The following is a 17,956-nucleotide window of genomic DNA, read 5'->3' as shown; positions in this document are numbered from 1 at the left end:
TGAAAAGAAAGCGGTCTTGATAGTGACAGGCTTCGTACGGTTGAGGGTCGATGAGTAAGTGAGTTTTGCTATTGAGAGAGTGCCCGCATCGGCACTCAAAACAACCCCCGAGCTCATCCCCGCTAGAAGCGGCTGTTTCCCCCTGCCGGAGAAGCCCTTGGCGGACAAGCGGGCATTGCGACGAACTCCAATTCCCAGCTTTTGCGCACCAATCACATCGCTCCATTCCAGCTGCGGGAACCTCCCCAATGATCTTTCGTCGCGCGCGCATCATCGACTCGACCACTTCCACCACTTTAACGACACTCCACCAAACGACACACAAAACCACCACTGTTTTCCAATTGGTGATGTCCCTCAAACATCGCGCGCTTCTCTCACCTGTAAACAAGCTAGAACAACGATAGTCAGCACCAACGCAGCAGCAACAAGCACCACCGCCGACACCATCGCTAGAAACCCACCCCCTCAAATATCTCATGGCCGAAACCAAACTCAAAGACCTTAGCTCCCTAAGGCCCTCCCTCAAAAAACTAATCAACGCCCCCTTCGCCTCCCCAGCCACAACCCCGGCCCCCCCCCAAATAAGAAATATCTACCAGCGCCTCTCCCGCGAAGCCAAATCGCGCAAATACGGCGAACGTTCCTGGATAACCATAGCTGTTCGTTTCCCTCCCCTCCCGTTTCCCTTCTTTTCACTAACCCTTCCTCCCTGTCCACAGGCAGCAACAACCTTCACGCTCAACTCCCCCTCCTCCCTCTCCCACCTCCACTCCACCTCCTCCTCCCTAACCCCCACCCAACCCTCCCCTCCCTCACCCCCCCCCCTCACCCCCCTCCTCCTCGCCGAACTGATCCGCGAAGTCGGCCTCAAATGCATCTCCTTCAATGGAATCCCCCGCACAATCAACTGCCTCAACGCCTTTCGCTCAGACCTGGAGGTAAACCCCTGGTCCAGCTCCCTTTCCTCGGTCCCATCACGAACCGTCACTACCTCAAACATCAACAATACGATAAGCAGGGGAAACGCGCTCTGGAAGTCAATCTACACACCCCATCACGGGAAACTAACCCAAAAGCTCGCACTGGCACATCCCGATCTGCCCGGGTATATCCTCCAGGGTCACTACGCCATGTTACTCGCCGATCCACCGAGGCATGTGGAGGGCGGGGTGCCGAGACAGGCGAGGTTGGGGCGGTGCCTGACCAGTCTTGTGGCGATTGCGTGTTTGAGAGCGCAGAGGGGGGTTGGGCCGCAGGTGTTGAGCCATGTTTACGGGTTGAGGAAGGCTGTGGAGCAGGGGTTGCATAGGGAGGAGTTTGAGGACGAGGAGGAGAGGGAGGGGATCGAACGGTTGGCGGGGGATGAGGGGTGTGAGTGGATTTTGGAGAGCGTTGACAAAGTCGCGAGGGCGATCGGGGGTGGGGGGTTTGCCGGTTGGGAGCGGGAGGTTGACCAGGACCAGGAACGGGACAAGGAGGACGGGGTGGAGGATGATACGAGGCTGGATGGGGAGGTGAGCGAGGTTGGGAATGTGGCGGAGGAGATGGAGGAGGAGCTGCAGGGCGGGAGGGGGAGCGGGAGCGGGAGGGGGAGGGAGTCCAAGTTGTGAGAGAGACAAGAGGTTTGACATGTATTTATTGCAAAAAGACGGCATGGTATATACATGTTCATGAATGACAATGACAAAACAACGCCCGGCCATCATGCTTCCCACCTCTCACCTACTCCATGACAATCAACTCCTCCGCCACCGCAAAGCCCGCATCGGTCTTTCTCCTCACCTCCTCGACATCCACCCCCGGCGCGATCTCCGTCAGCGTGAGCGTCCCCTTCTTCCTGTCGACCTGGAAAACCGCCTGTTTGTCCCTCTCCAGTCAGCATCACTTCATCGCCGGTACGACGAGAATCAACTCACCAGATCAGTGATAATCGTGCTCACCACCCCCTTCCCCGTAACCGGCAGCCCGCAAACCGCCACAATCTTGCTCGTCCCGTCCTTGGCCGTATGCTCCGTCGCGACCACGATCTTTGTCCCCTCCGGATTGCTCACCAAATCCATCGCCCCCCCCATCCCCTTGAACACCTTGCCCGGTATCATATAGTTCGCCAAATCCCCCCCCGCACTCACCTGCAGCGCCCCCAAGATGGAAACATCCACGTGTCCCCCCCTGATCATGGAAAAGCTCTCGCTCGAGTCAAACGTCGAGGCGCCGGGGACGAGGGTGGTGGTTTCCTTCCCGGCGTTGATAATGTCAGGATCGACCTCTTCCGGGAGGGGGTAATCCCCCATGCCGAGGATGCCATTCTCCGACTGAATCCAGACTTCCTGCCCCGGGGGAAGGAAAGAAGGCGCGAGGGTGGGGATGCCGACGCCGAGGTTGACGTAGAAGCCTGGTTTGAGCTCTTTGGCGGCGCGGCGGGCGATGCGGTTTCTTTTCGCCTGAGCCGGTGTTTCCTCTTTTGGAGGCGACGAGGAGAATTCCTGTGGGGAGCGGGTCTTGACAATTTCCACTTGGGGGCGTTCGGTCGCTGGGACGATCCGGTCAATGTATATGCCCGGGAGATTAACCTCGCTCGGGTCGAGCTCCCCAATCTCAACAATATTTTCCGCTTCCACAATGGCAAGCCTGGCAGCCTTTGCCATCAAGGGGGCAAAAGTTTTGGTCGTGTGACGAAAAACGCAGTTGCCGGCCTTGTCGACTTTCCAGGCGCGGAGGATGGCCACGTCGCCGGGGAGGGCGGTTTCCATCAGGTAGGCTTTCCCGTTGAAGATGCGGGTTTCTCGCGGGGCGGAAAACTCGACCACGGTTCCGTCGGGGGAGTACCGGGTCGGGAGGGAGCCGGATTGGATGAGGGTGTTGCCGCCGGTGGGGGTGAAGAAGGCCGGAATGCCCGAGCCGGCGGCGCGGATTCTTTCGGCGATGGTGCCCTGGGGGCAGAGCTCGACGGCGATCTGGCCCGTGAGGTATTGCTTTTCGAGCTTTTTGTTGGCGCCGAGGTACGACATGATCATGCGGTCGATTTGGCCGTTTTCGGTGAGGAGGGCGAGGCCGCCGCGACCTTCAGAGCCGGCGTTGTTGGAGACTGCGGTGAGGGAGTGGAGGGATTCGGGGCCGCGGCGGCGGATGGCGGCGATGAGGGTTGCTAAAGGGGGGGCGCAGTCAGTCAGGGGCTTGTCTCGATGGTTAGGACAAGGGGGCTTACAAGCTACACCGCAAAGGCCAAATCCAGCACTGAGCAGGACGGAGCCGCTCTTGATGTCGGCCACGGCTTCATCTGCTGACGCCCACACCTTGGAGCCTCCTCTTTTCGGCTCAGAAACCGGAATCTCTCTCCTCCACGGTCGCGTGTGAGAAAAACCCCTGCTTTGGGCATAGTTGATGGTAATATTTGGCTGTGAGGTTGATGTCGTCGCCTCGATCCTCAAGCTCGACTGAAGTTGTCTTGCACACGATCCCCTCGAAGAAAGCGCAACGGCGCGCCGTCCAACAACACTGGCCAAGTTCCTCATCTTGCTTCAATGCCTCCGGCACAAAAGCAATCAAGACTCAACGACCGGTACCGCAACCGCAAATAAACACAAAACAATCCCTTTGGTCTTAAAGCATTCGCCGTCTCAACACCGTGGCAAAGGGAAGGTCGACTACCAAAACACAGCGTCGCCCAACCCACCCGGCCGGCACGGCGCGGATGCGGGTGCTACAGGCAGGCATGCAAATCTGCCATCCGATCTTGCAATCAACAGGTCCCTTCCGTTTGGGCTGCGCCAAGTGGTGTTCTACGTCACCAGAACATGGGGGGTCGGAAAGGGCCGAGGTGGTCGGAGATAGATTTGGGCGCCGGGAGGAAGCAAATTTCGGGCGTCTCCTCACTCAACGTCGATGGGGGGTCGGAGTTCGGCATCGAGCATCGGCTTGGATCTCATTGTGGCTTACTGATGAGATGGAATGGAAGCATGTGAAGATGCCCCAAAATATCTTGTTCTTGTCACTTTTTTTTTTTGAATGTCTTTGGTGACTGACACCCAGGAGCTGTGGTGAGGTTCAGATCCAGCGGCCGGTCCGGCACTTCCCCGCCGATTAGCGGTCGATGCGCTGTGGGGAGGACGACGCCCCACTGTAACCCGCTGGAAAATACCAAGCCGGGAATAACCGTTCTTCTCGAACGTCTCTCATTGGCAATCTCTTGTCCATGTATAAATTAGACATCCCGAATCAAGACTCGGAAACTTTGAGAGTCATCATGATCTCATGAATCTGGGAACTATGCGACACCCTGCCAATCTCAGCGTCACCGTTGCTATCGGCGCGCGGGTAGTCTGCAGGCCCTCAATGGCCATTGAGTGATCAGTCAGGTCACTGGCGCTGAGTGAGACACCAGGATGCTGTACCACGGTCAATGGCACGGTCTCGGGCGAATACATGCAGATCAGAAATTGATAGCACCAATTCGATGAGACAGCGTGAGAGGAAAGTGTCGGGGCGCTGTAGCAACGTCAGGAGAGGGCAGCACCATGGAAAAAGGCAGGTCAGGTTGCATATCACCTCACCCTGCCCATGCCCCGGGCGTATTGTGTCGCGAGCCTGGTATCAAAGCTACTCTAGCCTTGACCTCTACTCGGATCGAGTTTACCCAAGAACATCTCACGGGCCATCGTGTCGCCTGTGTGCCACAGTACACTCAACAGAGACGACCCGGTAAAGATGACAACACCACGCCCAATCGCGGGCACCGCCGCGCTCGAGAAAAGCGACAGCGACCACCTCTCCACCGGCGGCCCCGAAACCGCCAAACGCGAGGACGTCGCCACCCCCTTCTCCCCGGAAGACGAAGCCCGCCTCACCAAGCGCGTCCTCCTCAAGATGGACACCCGCATCCTCCCCATCCTCTCCCTCCTCTTCCTCTGCTCCTTCCTCGACCGCACCAACGTCGGCAACGCCAAGATCATTGGTCTCGAGAAGGACCTTGCCATCTCCAACACGCAGTACAACCGGGGTCTTGCCGTCTTTTACGCCACTTACATCGCATCTGAGCTGCCTTCTAATCTTCTTCTCAAGAAGATAACGCCCCGGGTTTGGCTGCCGCTTCTGACGGTGGTCTGGGGGATTGTAACGATGTGTCTGGGGTTTGTAAGGAGCTTTGGCTCGTTTTTCGCCGTGAGGGCAGTGTTGGGGTTGGCGGAGGGGGGGTTGCTCCCGGGGATGGTGCTGTATCTGTCGGGGTTGTACACGCGGCAGGAGATGGCGGTGAGGATTGGTGTTTTTTATACGGCCGCTAGTTTGTCGGGCGCTTTTGGGGGTGAGTTGCTTTTTCCTGCGGGTCGAAAGGAGGTGGAAAGGGATGCGGCTGACAGAGAATCAGGTCTCCTGGCAAGGGGTCTATCCGCGATCGGGCCTAGGGGTGGGCTTGAGGGGTGGAGGTGGATCTTCATCATGGAGGGGGTCATTGTGAGTTTTGTTGCGGATGTTTGACGGAGTCTGTCTGCTGATGAGATGGGCAGACGGTTGTTGCCGGCGTGATTGCGTACTTTTTTTTGCCGACAAGTGTTGCCACTGCGTCCTACCTGACACAAGAGGAGAGGGACTTTGCGCAGCTGAGGCTGCAAGGGAAGATCGGAGCTGCCGGTGGTGACGAGAGGTTCAAGTAAGCCTGGCATGTTATAATGCTTTTGTGAGGTGATGCTGACATGTCAACAGCCCCGTCTTGGAACGCGAAGAGAAATTCAAGTGGTCCGAAGTGCGCCGCGGCATCCTCAACCTCCAGGTCTGGCTCACGGCCACCGCCTACTTTGCCATCCTATCGGGACTTTACAGCTTCGGCCTGTTCCTCCCAACAATTATCAACGACCTCAAAATCACATCCAACGCCAACGAGAGTCAGCTGTGGTCCGTGATTCCCTACGCCGTGGCCACGCCAGTCACGGTCGCCGTAGCTTTTGCCTCAGACCGTCTCAAGCTCCGGGGCGTCATCATGCTCTTCACTCTTCCCATCGCCATCATTGGCTACGCGGTCATCGGCAACGTCCCCTCTCCCAATGTCCGGTTCGGCATGACCTGTCTCATGGCTGTCGGGATGTACAGCAGCGTGCCGTGTATTCTCGTCTGGAACTCGAATAACTCGGCTGGTCACTACAAAAGGGCAACAACTTCGGCGCTGCAGCTGGCGGTTGCCAACTGTGGAGGCTTTGTGGCGACTTTTGCGTATCCGAGCGTTGACGGGCCGTTGTACCACAAAGGACATAGCATCATCTTGGGGCTGTTGGTTTATGCGTGGCTTGCGTGAGTCGCTGGAGATCTTTGTCGGTGTGGAGAGTGAAGCTAACGGGGCCACAGGATTCTCACAAACGTCTTTTGGTGCATCAAGATCAACAAGGACAAGGCGAGAGGGAAGTACGATCATCATGCGGGTAGCGGTGATGACAGGGATCCAATGTTCAAGATGATATTGTGAGATAGGAATTATGCGGTAGTTATGAAGATTTAAGTTATGCATACATTTCGGCCTTGGTGCTCTGTGTCTCTTGATACCCCAAGTAGTGAATGACTGGCCCTTTCATGTTCAAAGGTCTGTAGAAAGAATTCTGAGTTCTGTCTCGTGTCCCAAAAAGGGGATCGATCCCCTTGTCGCCGTGGTGGAGACTGGAGATAAGCAAAAAATGAAAGGTTATTGATTTCGTCCAGGCTCGAACTGGAGACCTTCAGTGTGTTAGACTGACGTGATAACCAACTACACCACGAAACCTTGTTGATTTGTTGGGGTTTGGGTGCGAAAATAGAGTCCAAGTCGGCTTCCCTGCTGTCTGCCGAGAAGAAAGGGGCAGGAAGGGTGAGCCCCTGAGCACCCTGTTATCCTGTCAGGCCAACATTACGTCGCGTAAAGGATCTTTTACCTGACATGTCAGTAGTTTGGACGGAGTTGCTTGCCTTGGGAGAGTTTCAACATACATAGAAGCACTCTTGTATTTTATACACATACATACACCTAACATTTGTGCAGTATTTTGCCTGCTTCTTATGCCATTTTTCGTTTGGGTTCAGGTACACTGGACTAAAGCGTCCGGATCCTGATTAGCTGCTTGTTGTTTGTGGCAGAGCTGTGTTGTGTGCCTTCCAGGAACTGACCTCTTGCCTCAGGTGTCGTTGTTGGACGGGAGGGCGATGGTGCAATCCTCAAGGTGGGCTGATCTTTTCTGAAGCCTCTGATGAGGCTCAAGTTTTGTTCGATCATGAGAATTGATCTGTGTGCTTTCCATTTGGTGTCCTTGGTTTGTGGATGGGACTTCCCCTCGTGCCATGATTTCCGGGCTGGTTTGTTGTCACCGCGGAGAAAACGACCTGGGAAAGACATGGATAGGATTAGGACCTGTGATGGTGGCATTTGGCACCTGTGTATGTCTGGCACTGACAAGGTGTGACATGAAGAATCTAACCATCCAAGCCTCCTAGGCAGACGCCTACGCTATCTGTTATGGCCGTCAATAGAAGGAAGCCACACCCTAACAACATGGAAGCTCTTGAACTCAAAGTGGGGCAATCGCTGCAGACCTGAGGTATATTAGTTCCACTGATGCTCTCTCGGCCCTTGAACTAAATTTCCCTTTCTTCCTTCCATATGCCCAAGGGTGTGATGCTGCTGGTACCTTCACAAGAGTGCGTCACCGTCACAGAACAGAATCAGTCGCCGTTGTCTCCACTACCGACTTATGGCTGCCTGCTGCAAGCTGCAGGTGGCAGAACACAGTTTTCTGGTAGGTATAAATCCCACCCATCTCGCCTCATTCCCTCACACCAATCTTTTTCCCCTTGGGCTTGCCTTCCAGAAGGCTGTGGGCAATCGGTACCTCCACAAGGGTGCGGCGCCGTAAGGTATAGGTTCTGACGGCCGTCATTGTCTAGTAGTAGGGACGTTACGAAGCAGATCGACAAACTTGTCGCCTTCAAGGACAAGCATCACACTGAGAGCTTGCCGCCTCGAAAGGCAAGCGAAAATAGGGAAAGGTGTGCGGCGAGCAATGATGATACCAGAATCTGAGCCCGCTGAGCATAGTGTGCCGTGGCAAATATGATGATATCAAAATCTGAGCCTGGGATGTCCCAATGCACTGCTCACACATTCCCATCTCCTCTAGCAAGTGCCGGCGTCTTGAATCGCGCTTCATTCCTTCACCAATCACCTCTCCATTCTGCATTTGCTTGGACAAACCTTTCCCAAATGTTTCATGCAGCGTTCTTTCAATCGTTTCATCAGCCAGTGCCGGGACCGAGTGGATACCGGGGAATTGGGTGTCGCGGCGACGGCCCCGGGGCTTGGCCACCCATTCAACAGCCGCTGCACCGGGCACAGAGGGCAGCCAATCCGAGCACTTGAACAAGGCCGGCCACAACGGCTGCGGCCTGCATTGAACCGACTTTCTGGCTGTCCGCGGTTCCACGCCGCTGCAGGGGACCGCAAACCGTTAGAGAGTGGTATTCCAGATTCTTCCCTTCTTCTGTTGCAAATCGCCCGGATTTCCGATAACCGCCCAGCACCGGCACTCAATGATTCCACTGCATACGCCCTTTTGCACCACTTTGAGGCCGTCTGGCCCAATCGACTCACCCTCTTTGAGGAACGAAAACCCGGGACAGGATGCGATGCGCTGTTTCGTTTGCCACCGTCACCCACGGCCGGCCATCCATCATCCTGATCTTGGAGGACATCACACCCAGTCAACACACATTCGGAGCTTGACTTCGGATCACTACATATATCGGAGGTCATCCCGTCTCAAATCCAAACCTCTCTCACATCACCATCCAGCACTCGGCACTCATTCACAACACCAAGATCTTCGGGTCGCAGTCTTTCCTTCCATTCACCATCGTCTTCTGATTCTTGGGCCGGACCCTTGCCATTCCCTTTTTACAGCCACTACCAATTTACAAACAGTCTCGACGACAACCACTTCACCACTCTCTCAAAATGCAGGCCACTTTTGTTCTCTCCCTCCTCGCCGCCTCGGCCTCTGCCCTGGTCCACGTCCCGCGCCAAGGCGGCGTCAACCCGGCCGTCATTCCTCAGGACTTTGGTGTCAAGGCCGGTGATGGCCGGGACACCATCCAAGTCGGAAGCTGTGTCGGCGCCAACCAGAAGCTCATCCCCTGCGACTGCCCACCTGCTCCCAACGACCCAGACTTCCTCGGCAAGCTCTCCCAGGGCCTCAGCCAGGGCTTCTTCCCGGACCCCAGTGTGCCAATTCCCATTTCTCTTGGGGAGTTCAACGATGCCTCCGATACTTCTATCGAGACTCAGAAGAGGCGCGGCACTGCCATGATCCAGGTCTTGCAGAGCTTAAACGGTGCCAAGGGGTCGGGCTGCCCAGGTGTTGCTGCACCCAACCTGGTGAAGCTTCAGCAGACGGGACAGATTGGGGCCGGCAGCGTTGGCAACGCCGGCAAGTAAAGGATCGACAACACCCGGATGTTCCTTTTCTTCTGCCTTTCATCATTGGTGGTCTTTTGCTTTTCGGGTCAGACAAGTCTTGACCGTCTGAGGGGAGCTTTCGGCATTTACTGCTTTCGCTCACTTTTCTGTTCAACACCATCACCGGCGTCGGTCTTTCAGCAACCCATCCCACTTGGCTTTACATCGTTCATTTATCCTTTACACAATCACTCACTCGGCCCGAAACTCAATCAGGGGACAACAACGCTTTACAACATTTAATACCTGGCACCTTACTAGCGACATTCTTGTCTCACCAGACACTTCGCTCACGACGCTCCTTGCCAACATTTGACACTGCAAACAACCCATTCCGCAGACCCCGAAAGAAATACTTGGCCACATCCACAATGGCATTGCCGGTACTCGAACAACAGACACACTCATTCAAAAGCACTCAATTCACTCGTTGATTTACATAACAGGGGGCGCATTTTTCTAGGATATTTTAATAACCCTGTCACTCGCTTTCTTTTTTTATTCTTCAAGTCTTTCATTTACTCCTTTTAGGTCTTTTTGTCACAGCAACAGCTCTCTTTTTCACTCACTCGACAATGTTGATCTTTCAGGTCTTTTATCCGTTTTCCTCTCTCCAGCGTTTGTCACCGGGTTGCTCATCCAACCACCTACCTGTTTGGGATTTCTTTCACTTACTTTTCCTCGCAGGTGGTTTTTCTCACCTTCTTTTTCTTTTTCCACAGGTCACTACTCACGTTTCCAGATTTCTGTTACCGCTTTTCTTTTATCATCATAAGACTTGGATTGGAGCAGGGTAGATGGGATGGATGTATGGCGTTTTTTTTTTGGGGGGGGAGGGTTTGGGGGTTGGGATTCGGGGGGGTTGGACGGTTTGAGGGGGTTATGGAAAGCAAAGCAGAGGGATAGATAAGGGGATACATACATACAAGGGATGAAATACACGGATTTGGAATCGAACTCGGAAATGGTTTTCTTGATGCTTAGTATGTTGATGCGTTTGATGCTTGGAATGATTTTCTGACGACTTTGGACAATTGTCTATTCCATTGTGCCTGGAACTGGATCGGGATATGGAGCTTTACTGTTCTGCCAAGCCAGGCGCCCAGTGTTGGGGGCTGTGTTTGAGCGACGTAAACGCAACAAGGTCAGCGGCCATGGTGTAGTGGTTAGCATTAATGCCTTCCAAGCATTAGAGTCGGGTTCGATTCCCGATGGCCGCAAATTCTTCTTTTGCATGTTTTTCTTTTCCACACCCTCGCCACATTACAGTAGTAACACACTTTTCCCATTTTTTGCTTTTGTGTCCCTCTGGAATTGTTCTTGTTCTTGCAGTGCGTATGGAGTTGCCAGTCTTGTCTGGGAAAGTCAGGCATGTCTCTCAAGACACCTACCCAGCACAAGGGCTTGGATAATGAAAGATGGACAACAAAAAGGGTAAAAACCTTTGTTTAATGTTTGAGGACCGCATTTGGTTGGGGAGAGTTTCAGTCGTGTGTAGCAGAGGCGGGCGGGCGGAGTGTGCGGCGTGGCCCTTTTGCGGGGGGGTTTCGGGCTTTGTGGTATTGGGAAAGGGGTTGCAGATTTGGTTGCAGAAAAAGGGGCGGGGAGACCGAGGTGTTGGGAGTTGTGGGGGTTGCACAATTCGGCCTGATGCTTTTGAGTATTGAGGAGAGAGGACATGATGCAAGGACGTGTGGGGGGGGCAGGCGGGTGGGTGAATAATACATGCCGGTTTTCACCGGTGCTCACACACTGGGCATGAGTTATTGGGGCAGCATTGAACGTAGCTGGGTGCAAGAGGTAGAAGCATGAAAAGCGTCTGCTGGTATCCATACCATCCGTCGAACCCGTTTGTGAGAGAACCTGCCGATGAAAACAGGCACGCAACTGAACAAACCTGCTTTTCAAACCCCAACGCAAACGGCGTAATCTTTCCACAGCGCACCGCAATCGCTCCTCACGCCGGGGTTCCACTTGTAGAAATCCTCCAGGGCGATGCTGTACTGGTTGGAGATTGCCCAGCAGCCGTCTCCACCTACAACGACGTGCCATTTCTTGCAGGAGGGGCTAACACCTGGTTGGGTTGGCGCTGGGGGGTTCGGGGCTGCTGTTGAGGCGGGTGGTTTTGTGATGCTTGATGTGGCGGTGGTTGGTCTCTGCGTTGAGGTGGGTGGCTTGGTGGGAGTAGAGATGGAGGCTTTGCTTGTCGTGGCGGGGGAGGGAGTGCCGGTGCCAGCTCGCTCGACACACAGTTGGATGAAGCCATCCATGTTCATACGGGTCCAGAGGTTTTGGTTGCAGGTCGTGGGGGTGGAGCCATGCCATGGGTTGAGGGTGAGGACAGTGGAGAGGGTGATGTTGAAGTTGAGTGGGAATTGGGTACAGTTGAAGAAGGCTGGTCTTCGTGTAAGTTGATGTTTTCATGGTGGAGGGAATTGGAGGGGGAGTTTTCCACACACATTTGTCTTGTGCCCGCAGACCAAAGTAACAGCTGCAATCTTTGGGCTGGAGGGTTGTGTCTGGGATTCGTGGAGGGTCAGCTAAGAGGCAATAATCGTGGGGCGGTTCTGGTTGAGGTACTGGGTTGGTTCTGCTTGTTAGTTGCTGTTTACCCATGAAGCAAAGTTTTAGAATAGAGGGCTCGGGAAGAGCATACGTTCTATTTCTCACTTCCGCACACAGTAGCTCGATCCGGGCTTGAACTCGCACTTGGTTGCGGACAAACTGGGGTTCCACTCCAAAAGTTGTTGGATAGTGACGTCGCCGACACTGGCCCACGAGGTGCAGTTGTTGCCGCCCGCGAAAAGTGGATTATTTGCCATGAAGGAGCTTTCCCAGGCATTCCTGTGAAGAAAACATTCATTCACTGTCCCCGGCGCTTTGGGGTGCAGAGTACGTATGGGGATAGGTGCCGCCGATGCTGTGGGCTGTGGGGTTGGGCAAGTGAAGCTGGTGGAGGCAGTCGATGTCTTGTAGCCTGGGTACGTCACAATGTTTCCGACCGGTTTGACACAGTAGGCTGTGTCTTTCCACAAATTGGTGCAGTTTTTGTCGAGATTTGGGTTGAGAAAGTAGAAGTCATCAACGGAAATGCTGAACTTGAGGGATATCATCTGACAATATTCATCAGGTTGGACCTGGGGAGTACCTATGTCAGTGTTTATCCTGCAACTGTGCCATCTATGACATCAACCAGCAGGGCAGCCATGGTACTTACAACATACCACTGATCGCAGTGCTTGTTCGAATCAGGATGGTGATTTGTCGGCAGAGGGGCGTCGGTGGTGACCGCATCTCCCTCTCGAACCGGGACAGTACCGCTCGGTGAGCTTGCCAGCGTCGGCACTCACCTGTGTCAGGCTGAAAATTGAGCTGAATTTCCATTTACCTGGCGTAAAGAAACCAGCCTCTCCAGTCTCCAAGATTCCTGCACGACGGGTTTATGAAGGGATTCCAGGCCAGCAAATTGCGCCTTGGTCATGCCATACTCCTTCATTATGTCGTCGCAGGTTTGATCCACCACCAACTCAAACGTCTCGCATTTCTCCGGCATGCAGATGGACTCACCCGCAGGCGGCAAAAGATTGCAGCTAAGGTCGAGGCCATTCTCGTTGATCAGCTGGTAGGATCCAACCCCGGCCAGTCCCGCGATGGTCCGACAAGTATCGCCAGCCTTGACGACGTATTGAGTACCTATGCTACGGGTGCGCTGCGGCGGCGGTGCCATCCCAGCGGAGTTGAGAGCGTATGAGGTGGGGGTCGCGTAGTTGTACCCGGTCTTTTTGCTGCTCTGGGTCAAGGAAAAGAAGCCTGCCGCCGCTTCGGCGTCGTATCCGAAGGGGGACGAGAGCTGCGCCTTACCCAGGCCGAGTTCACAGTCGGAACATTTCTGGGCGTCCGTGTAGTTGTCACGGTTCTTCCAGGTGGCCACGATGGCGTCGCAGTATTGACCACTGGCACTAAGAGGCATGATGTTAGCCTTTCTTTCTAAGGGGAGCCTGGAAAACTCGAGGGAGGTAAGTCTTACGGATCCTTCACACATCCCGCCTCGGCTGCATAAATATTACGGTCGGCAAAGAATGAGACTCAGAAAGCTGTTAGAGATTTACATGCAAATCTGGTTGGGCATGATGGAATGGCGAAAACACCCTGAGACCTACCTGGATAAGCAATACCGCCCGCACCCCCAGGGACTACAAGATCTTGTTTCGCGGTACAAGCCGCCTTGATTGAGTTGCGCAGATTGCCAAGCTCTTTTCTGCAGGAAGAATCACATAGTTCTCGAAGCTGCCAATCTTCCAAGAGCTGAAAGCTTGCACCGCTGAGTGAAGCGACATATCAGCATGAGCATTCCCTCACCCACATCGATCAAGAAGAGACGGGCGTGGCTTACCCGATGCCTGTATGTGTGTGAAGCCAGCCAGGACATGACGGCAGTGTCGTGTTAACTGATGTCAGGCATTTGTCGCTGAACCCTAGCTGCTTGTAGGGGATCATGAGGCCTGGGAATTGCTGCGGAAAAGACGGCTTCTGCGGCTATGGGCCAACGCACTGCGGTTCTGGCTGTTCGAGCAACTGCGATGCTACTGCCGAGTGCGGAAAATATTCCAAAATCCCAGGGGCGACATGCCCCTCGAACACCTGGTGAGAAGGTTTCCATTGTGCTGATTGTTGTGTCGAGGGAAATTTTTTGCCGTTTTCGGACTCGGTTATGGGGTGTCGCAATAACAAGTGGCACCCCACCCTCTTTGCTGTTCATGTTATTTTCAGCATCATCTGAAAATAATTGTCACTGCGACGTTGGAATTAGCTTGTCGTTGTCAGCAGTAGTAAACATATGAAGAAGTTAAGTGTGACGAACCCCTGATCTGAACCTCTGAGAGGGTTACTGAGTTGAAGGCTGCTTCTGAATAACGGTTCGGTGTAGCCAAAAGGTACACAACAGAAGATGGATCAACACTTATCTTGCTATCTAATAATTGGCTGTGGTGCGCCCTGAGCCCCACCCTTATGTCAGGTTCGTGACACGATTGCACGATATCAACAGTCTTGGATGCTAACTCTTTGTTCCAAAAGTCGCTTAGAGCTACTGTGAGGTTTTCTAAAACATCTATAAACTAACCCATCCTCCCAGGCCCTTCTGGTGTCAAGCTAGAAAAAAGAAATAAAGAGAACGAATAGAGAGAACTTTAAAATGTATTATATGTCGCGCGAGAAGCCAATAGTAAAAACTCGCCCTGATGAACAGCCAATAGCTACCACCCGCCCTTGGATTACAGAGCAGGTTGGGCGGTATTCAGGTGGTAGCCATAGCACATTCTGGCCGTTACAAATAACCCAGGTCTTATCTGACCCCAACCTATACCCATGCGCCCTTAGATCATCCGCCGAAAAGGCGATCGAGTTAACCTCGTCGCTATGGCCTTGGAGCGTCTGGAGGCATTGGCCCGAGGCGGGATCCCAGATCTTGACGGTACGGTCCCGTGAACCGGATGCGAGCCGCTGGCCATCCGCCGAAAAGGCGACCGCGGTAACCCAGTCGCTATGGCCTTGGAGCGTCTGGAGGCATTGGCCCGAGGCGGGATCCCAGATCTTGACGGTACGGTCGTCTGAACCGGATGCGAGCCGCTGGCCATCCGCCGAAAAGGCGACCGAGTTAACCTCGTCGCTATGGCCTTGGATCGTCTGGAGGCATTGGCCCGAGGCGGGATCCCAGATCTTGACGGTACGGTCGTGTGAACTGGATGCGAGCCGCTGGCCATCCGCCGAAAAGGCGACCGCGGTAACCGAGCCGCTATGGCCTTGGAGCGTCTGGAGACATTGGCCCGAGGCGGGATCCCAGATCTTGACGGTACGGTCGTGTGAACCGGATGCGAGCCGCTGGCCATCCGCCGAATAGGCGACCGAGGTAACCGAGCCGCTATGGCCTTGGAGCGTCTGGAGACATTGGCCCGAGGCGGGATCCCAGATCTTGACGGTACGGTCCCGTGAACCGGATGCGAGCCGCTGGCCATCCGCCGAAAAGGCGACCGAGTTAACCCAGTTCCTATGGCCTTGGAGCGTCTGGAGACATTGGCCCGAGGCGGGATCCCAGATCTTGACGGTACGGTCCCATGAACCGGATGCGAGCCGCTGGCCATCCGCCGAAAAGGCGACCGAGGTAACCAAGTTGCTATGGCCTTGGAGCGTCTGGAGGCATTGGCCCGAGGCGGGATCCCAGATCTTGACGGAATGGTCCCGTGAACCGGATGCGAGCCGCTGGCCATCCGCCGAAAAGGCGACCGAGGTAACCGAGTCGCTATGGCCTTCGAGCGTCTGGAGGCACGCATTCCAGTCCGCTTCTACTACTGGCTTTACACTGATCCAGCTAGGTTCTTCCGTCTTAAATCTCTTCTTCATTAGACTACTAAGCGGTGCAAATACGAGGGCTGATGTGTACGCCTGAAGAGGGGCTTGCTCGATTATCCATCTGTAGGAGAGAGCGAACCGGTGCGCATCCCGAATAAAGGTTGTTAGTTGCCTTTGATGAGTTCGCTCCTGTATCTCTGTTAGTATGGCTCTCTAGTCTTAGTGATCCATACTTACTAGTAGGCCCTCAAGTTTTCTTATGGCAATGACACCCTCCGACATAGCTCGGAGTAAACTGAGAGCTTCGAGCCAGCAAAGATACTTCTGTTCAAGGAATGTCTGGACCGCAACCAGTGTGTTGCGTTGTGGCGTGTCTTTATCAGAAATCGACTCGCGGAGATGGTCAACCCAGAAGACGCACGAATACCGGACTGTGGCTAGCGGGTCTGGACATGGCGTTTGAACCCCGTTGATTGGGAATCCCGGTAACTTTAAACCGTATATGTCGCGGTGCAATATCGTAGACATCGCACTTAGCGACCTTGAGAAGATGCTATCGTGTACATCGTCCTTCCCTTGAGGGAAAACCCAATTAACAACGTCGCGTGAATCTTGGTGCGTGCCGTTGCTGAGTAGGAAGTCTTTAGCGGATTGGTGGACGAATGATATCGTGTGTTGGCGCAGTGTCAGGAAAGAGCCGCAAAGCCCTACGATCTCTGTTAGATCCTCGACATTTCCAGAGGAACAGTTTGGCATATCCACGAGGGCCGGTAGTTCGTTTAATGTGATAGGTCGGTATACGACCGAGATGACAGCCAGTATTCTTTGGAGAAGTTTAGCATTCCTCGACTTGTTGATCTTGTCCCTCATCTGTTCATAGATTGCATCGAGCCCAGGCGGAAATGTTGTTAATATCTCCACAGCTTCCCATCTCGAGATCTTGGCGAGCTCTTGACAGACCAACGCTACCCAGAGGAAGGTCCCATGTGCGTTCGTATCCAAATAGCGCTTGACAGCGTCCCGCGTATCGTTATTGTATTTTTTCCGCTTCGCAAGCTTATCTATTTCGGACTGGATATATGTGGTGACAGCAGCGGAGACAGACTCTTCATTCAGCTCAAGACGTAGGTTTATTTTCTGTGTTGCGGTGTTGAGACTCTCCTCGATATCCGGCCAGTTGCGACTGGATACGAGCCACTTAACTTTCGGGTATGCTGATGACTTGCTTGCGATAAGGTCGAGAAGCAGGTCCCGGTCTCCAGTACACTCGTCAAGCGCGTCAATGATTAGATATGTTCCCCGTAACTTCGGGTCTTCGAGAATGTTGGTAAAAATCTTTGACAATACCACCCATGAAGTGGGGCCTTGGAAGCCCTCTTTCCCCAAACCATAGCAGCTTTCGCGAACGTGTGAAATAAGTTCCGGCTGCTGCTTGGTCACAAGCAGGTAGATCAGCCCACGGAGGACCGCTGTAGCATTGCTGAGGCGATCGTCCGTGGCCTGACAGAAGAAAAACGCGATGTTGTCTGTGCGCGCAGTGTCTTTCTCCAGCTCATCAATTATTCCGCAGAGCAACATCGTTTTGCCCTTGCCAGGATCGCCTCTAACCCAGAGCAACTGGCCATCTCGGTTGTCGCGCCATCGGTGGAAATTGTCATGACTGAGAACCCAGCAGTATGACTCTCTGAGGAGACCACCCTTTCTTAACTCGATATTGTCCTTGTCGTGGCGGGGGTCGGTTGCTTGCAGGTGGGTGAGGCATTGTTCGTCTTTCTGGCCTGGAAAACTTGGTTAACGAATCACTCTAACAGCGACGCAGGCGTAGAGTATATATCAAACGTGCCCTCAACATATATATGTTGATGATAAGTTCTAGAATAATACCATGTTAGTATTGTACCGCCGCTTGAATAATACAGTTGTGGAGATCTATTTTTACGAGTTATCTGAGGGGCCAACATGCTGGGCCAGTGCCTTGGTCTCGTAGTGCTGGTGATTGCTGGCAGGCAATGTATTAGACGATGCCATTCTGGTCTGCTCTCTGATGAGGTAGAGAATATGCGACGATTGCTTTCAAGGCGCCATAGCTAGCAAACCGGTTTGCAGGTTGCCTAATTGCTTGGAAACCGTCCTGAGGCAGAC

General features: G+C 53.9%; 5 protein-coding genes and 2 non-coding genes across 7 annotated transcripts; 3 read left to right on the top strand and 4 right to left on the bottom strand.

The window, feature by feature from the left end:
- Nucleotides 1-479: 479 nt before the first annotated feature.
- QC762_503840 (uncharacterized protein) lies at nucleotides 480-1,613 on the top strand (the record flags this gene model as incomplete). The annotated part of the gene is made up of 2 exons (XM_062890800.1): nucleotides 480-662; nucleotides 723-1,613. 2 exons carry the CDS (start codon nucleotides 480-482, stop codon nucleotides 1,611-1,613), a joined length of 1,074 nt encoding a protein of 357 aa, XP_062741924.1.
- QC762_503830 (uncharacterized protein) lies at nucleotides 1,612-4,133 on the bottom strand. Its single transcript, XM_062890799.1, has 3 exons — nucleotides 3,209-4,133; nucleotides 1,920-3,148; nucleotides 1,612-1,860 (listed from the first exon to the last, which is right to left on the bottom strand). Exons 1-3 carry the CDS (start codon nucleotides 3,513-3,515, stop codon nucleotides 1,726-1,728), a joined length of 1,671 nt encoding a protein of 556 aa, XP_062741923.1. The 5' UTR covers nucleotides 3,516-4,133; the 3' UTR covers nucleotides 1,612-1,725.
- Nucleotides 4,134-4,707: 574 nt separating this feature from the next.
- Nucleotides 4,708-6,519, top strand: QC762_503820 (uncharacterized protein; the record flags this gene model as incomplete). Its single annotated transcript, XM_062890798.1, has 5 exons — nucleotides 4,708-5,302; nucleotides 5,366-5,451; nucleotides 5,505-5,647; nucleotides 5,701-6,282; nucleotides 6,337-6,519. 5 exons carry the CDS (start codon nucleotides 4,708-4,710, stop codon nucleotides 6,452-6,454), a joined length of 1,524 nt encoding a protein of 507 aa, XP_062741922.1. The 3' UTR covers nucleotides 6,455-6,519.
- A 152-nt stretch (nucleotides 6,520-6,671) lies between these two features.
- QC762_0078520 lies at nucleotides 6,672-6,745 on the bottom strand. Its single transcript has one exon. It is a non-coding gene; the product is annotated as a tRNA-Val (tRNA).
- Nucleotides 6,746-8,965: 2,220 nt separating this feature from the next.
- QC762_503810 (uncharacterized protein) lies at nucleotides 8,966-9,445 on the top strand (the record flags this gene model as incomplete). Its single annotated transcript, XM_062890797.1, has 1 exon — nucleotides 8,966-9,445. The coding sequence occupies one exon, from the start codon at nucleotides 8,966-8,968 to the stop codon at nucleotides 9,443-9,445; it is 480 nt and encodes a 159-aa protein (XP_062741921.1).
- Nucleotides 9,446-10,614: 1,169 nt separating this feature from the next.
- On the bottom strand, nucleotides 10,615-10,686 carry QC762_0078500. The gene has a single exon. It is a non-coding gene; the product is annotated as a tRNA-Gly (tRNA).
- Nucleotides 10,687-10,929: 243 nt separating this feature from the next.
- On the bottom strand, nucleotides 10,930-17,842 carry QC762_0078490 (uncharacterized protein; the record flags this gene model as incomplete). The annotated part of the gene is made up of 6 exons (XM_062883877.1): nucleotides 10,930-11,861; nucleotides 12,147-12,603; nucleotides 12,855-13,425; nucleotides 14,832-16,003; nucleotides 16,052-17,587; nucleotides 17,774-17,842. 6 exons carry the CDS (start codon nucleotides 17,840-17,842, stop codon nucleotides 11,371-11,373), a joined length of 4,296 nt encoding a protein of 1,431 aa, XP_062741920.1. The 3' UTR covers nucleotides 10,930-11,370.
- Nucleotides 17,843-17,956: the final 114 nt, after the last annotated feature.

The sequence above is a fragment of the Podospora pseudocomata genome, chromosome 5 (assembly GCF_035222375.1).
Source record: "Podospora pseudocomata strain CBS 415.72m chromosome 5, whole genome shotgun sequence".
Taxonomy (NCBI): domain Eukaryota; kingdom Fungi; phylum Ascomycota; class Sordariomycetes; order Sordariales; family Podosporaceae; genus Podospora; species Podospora pseudocomata.
The sequence above is the reverse complement of the archived record's forward strand: the minus strand, read 5'-3'. Positions and strand labels throughout refer to the sequence as shown.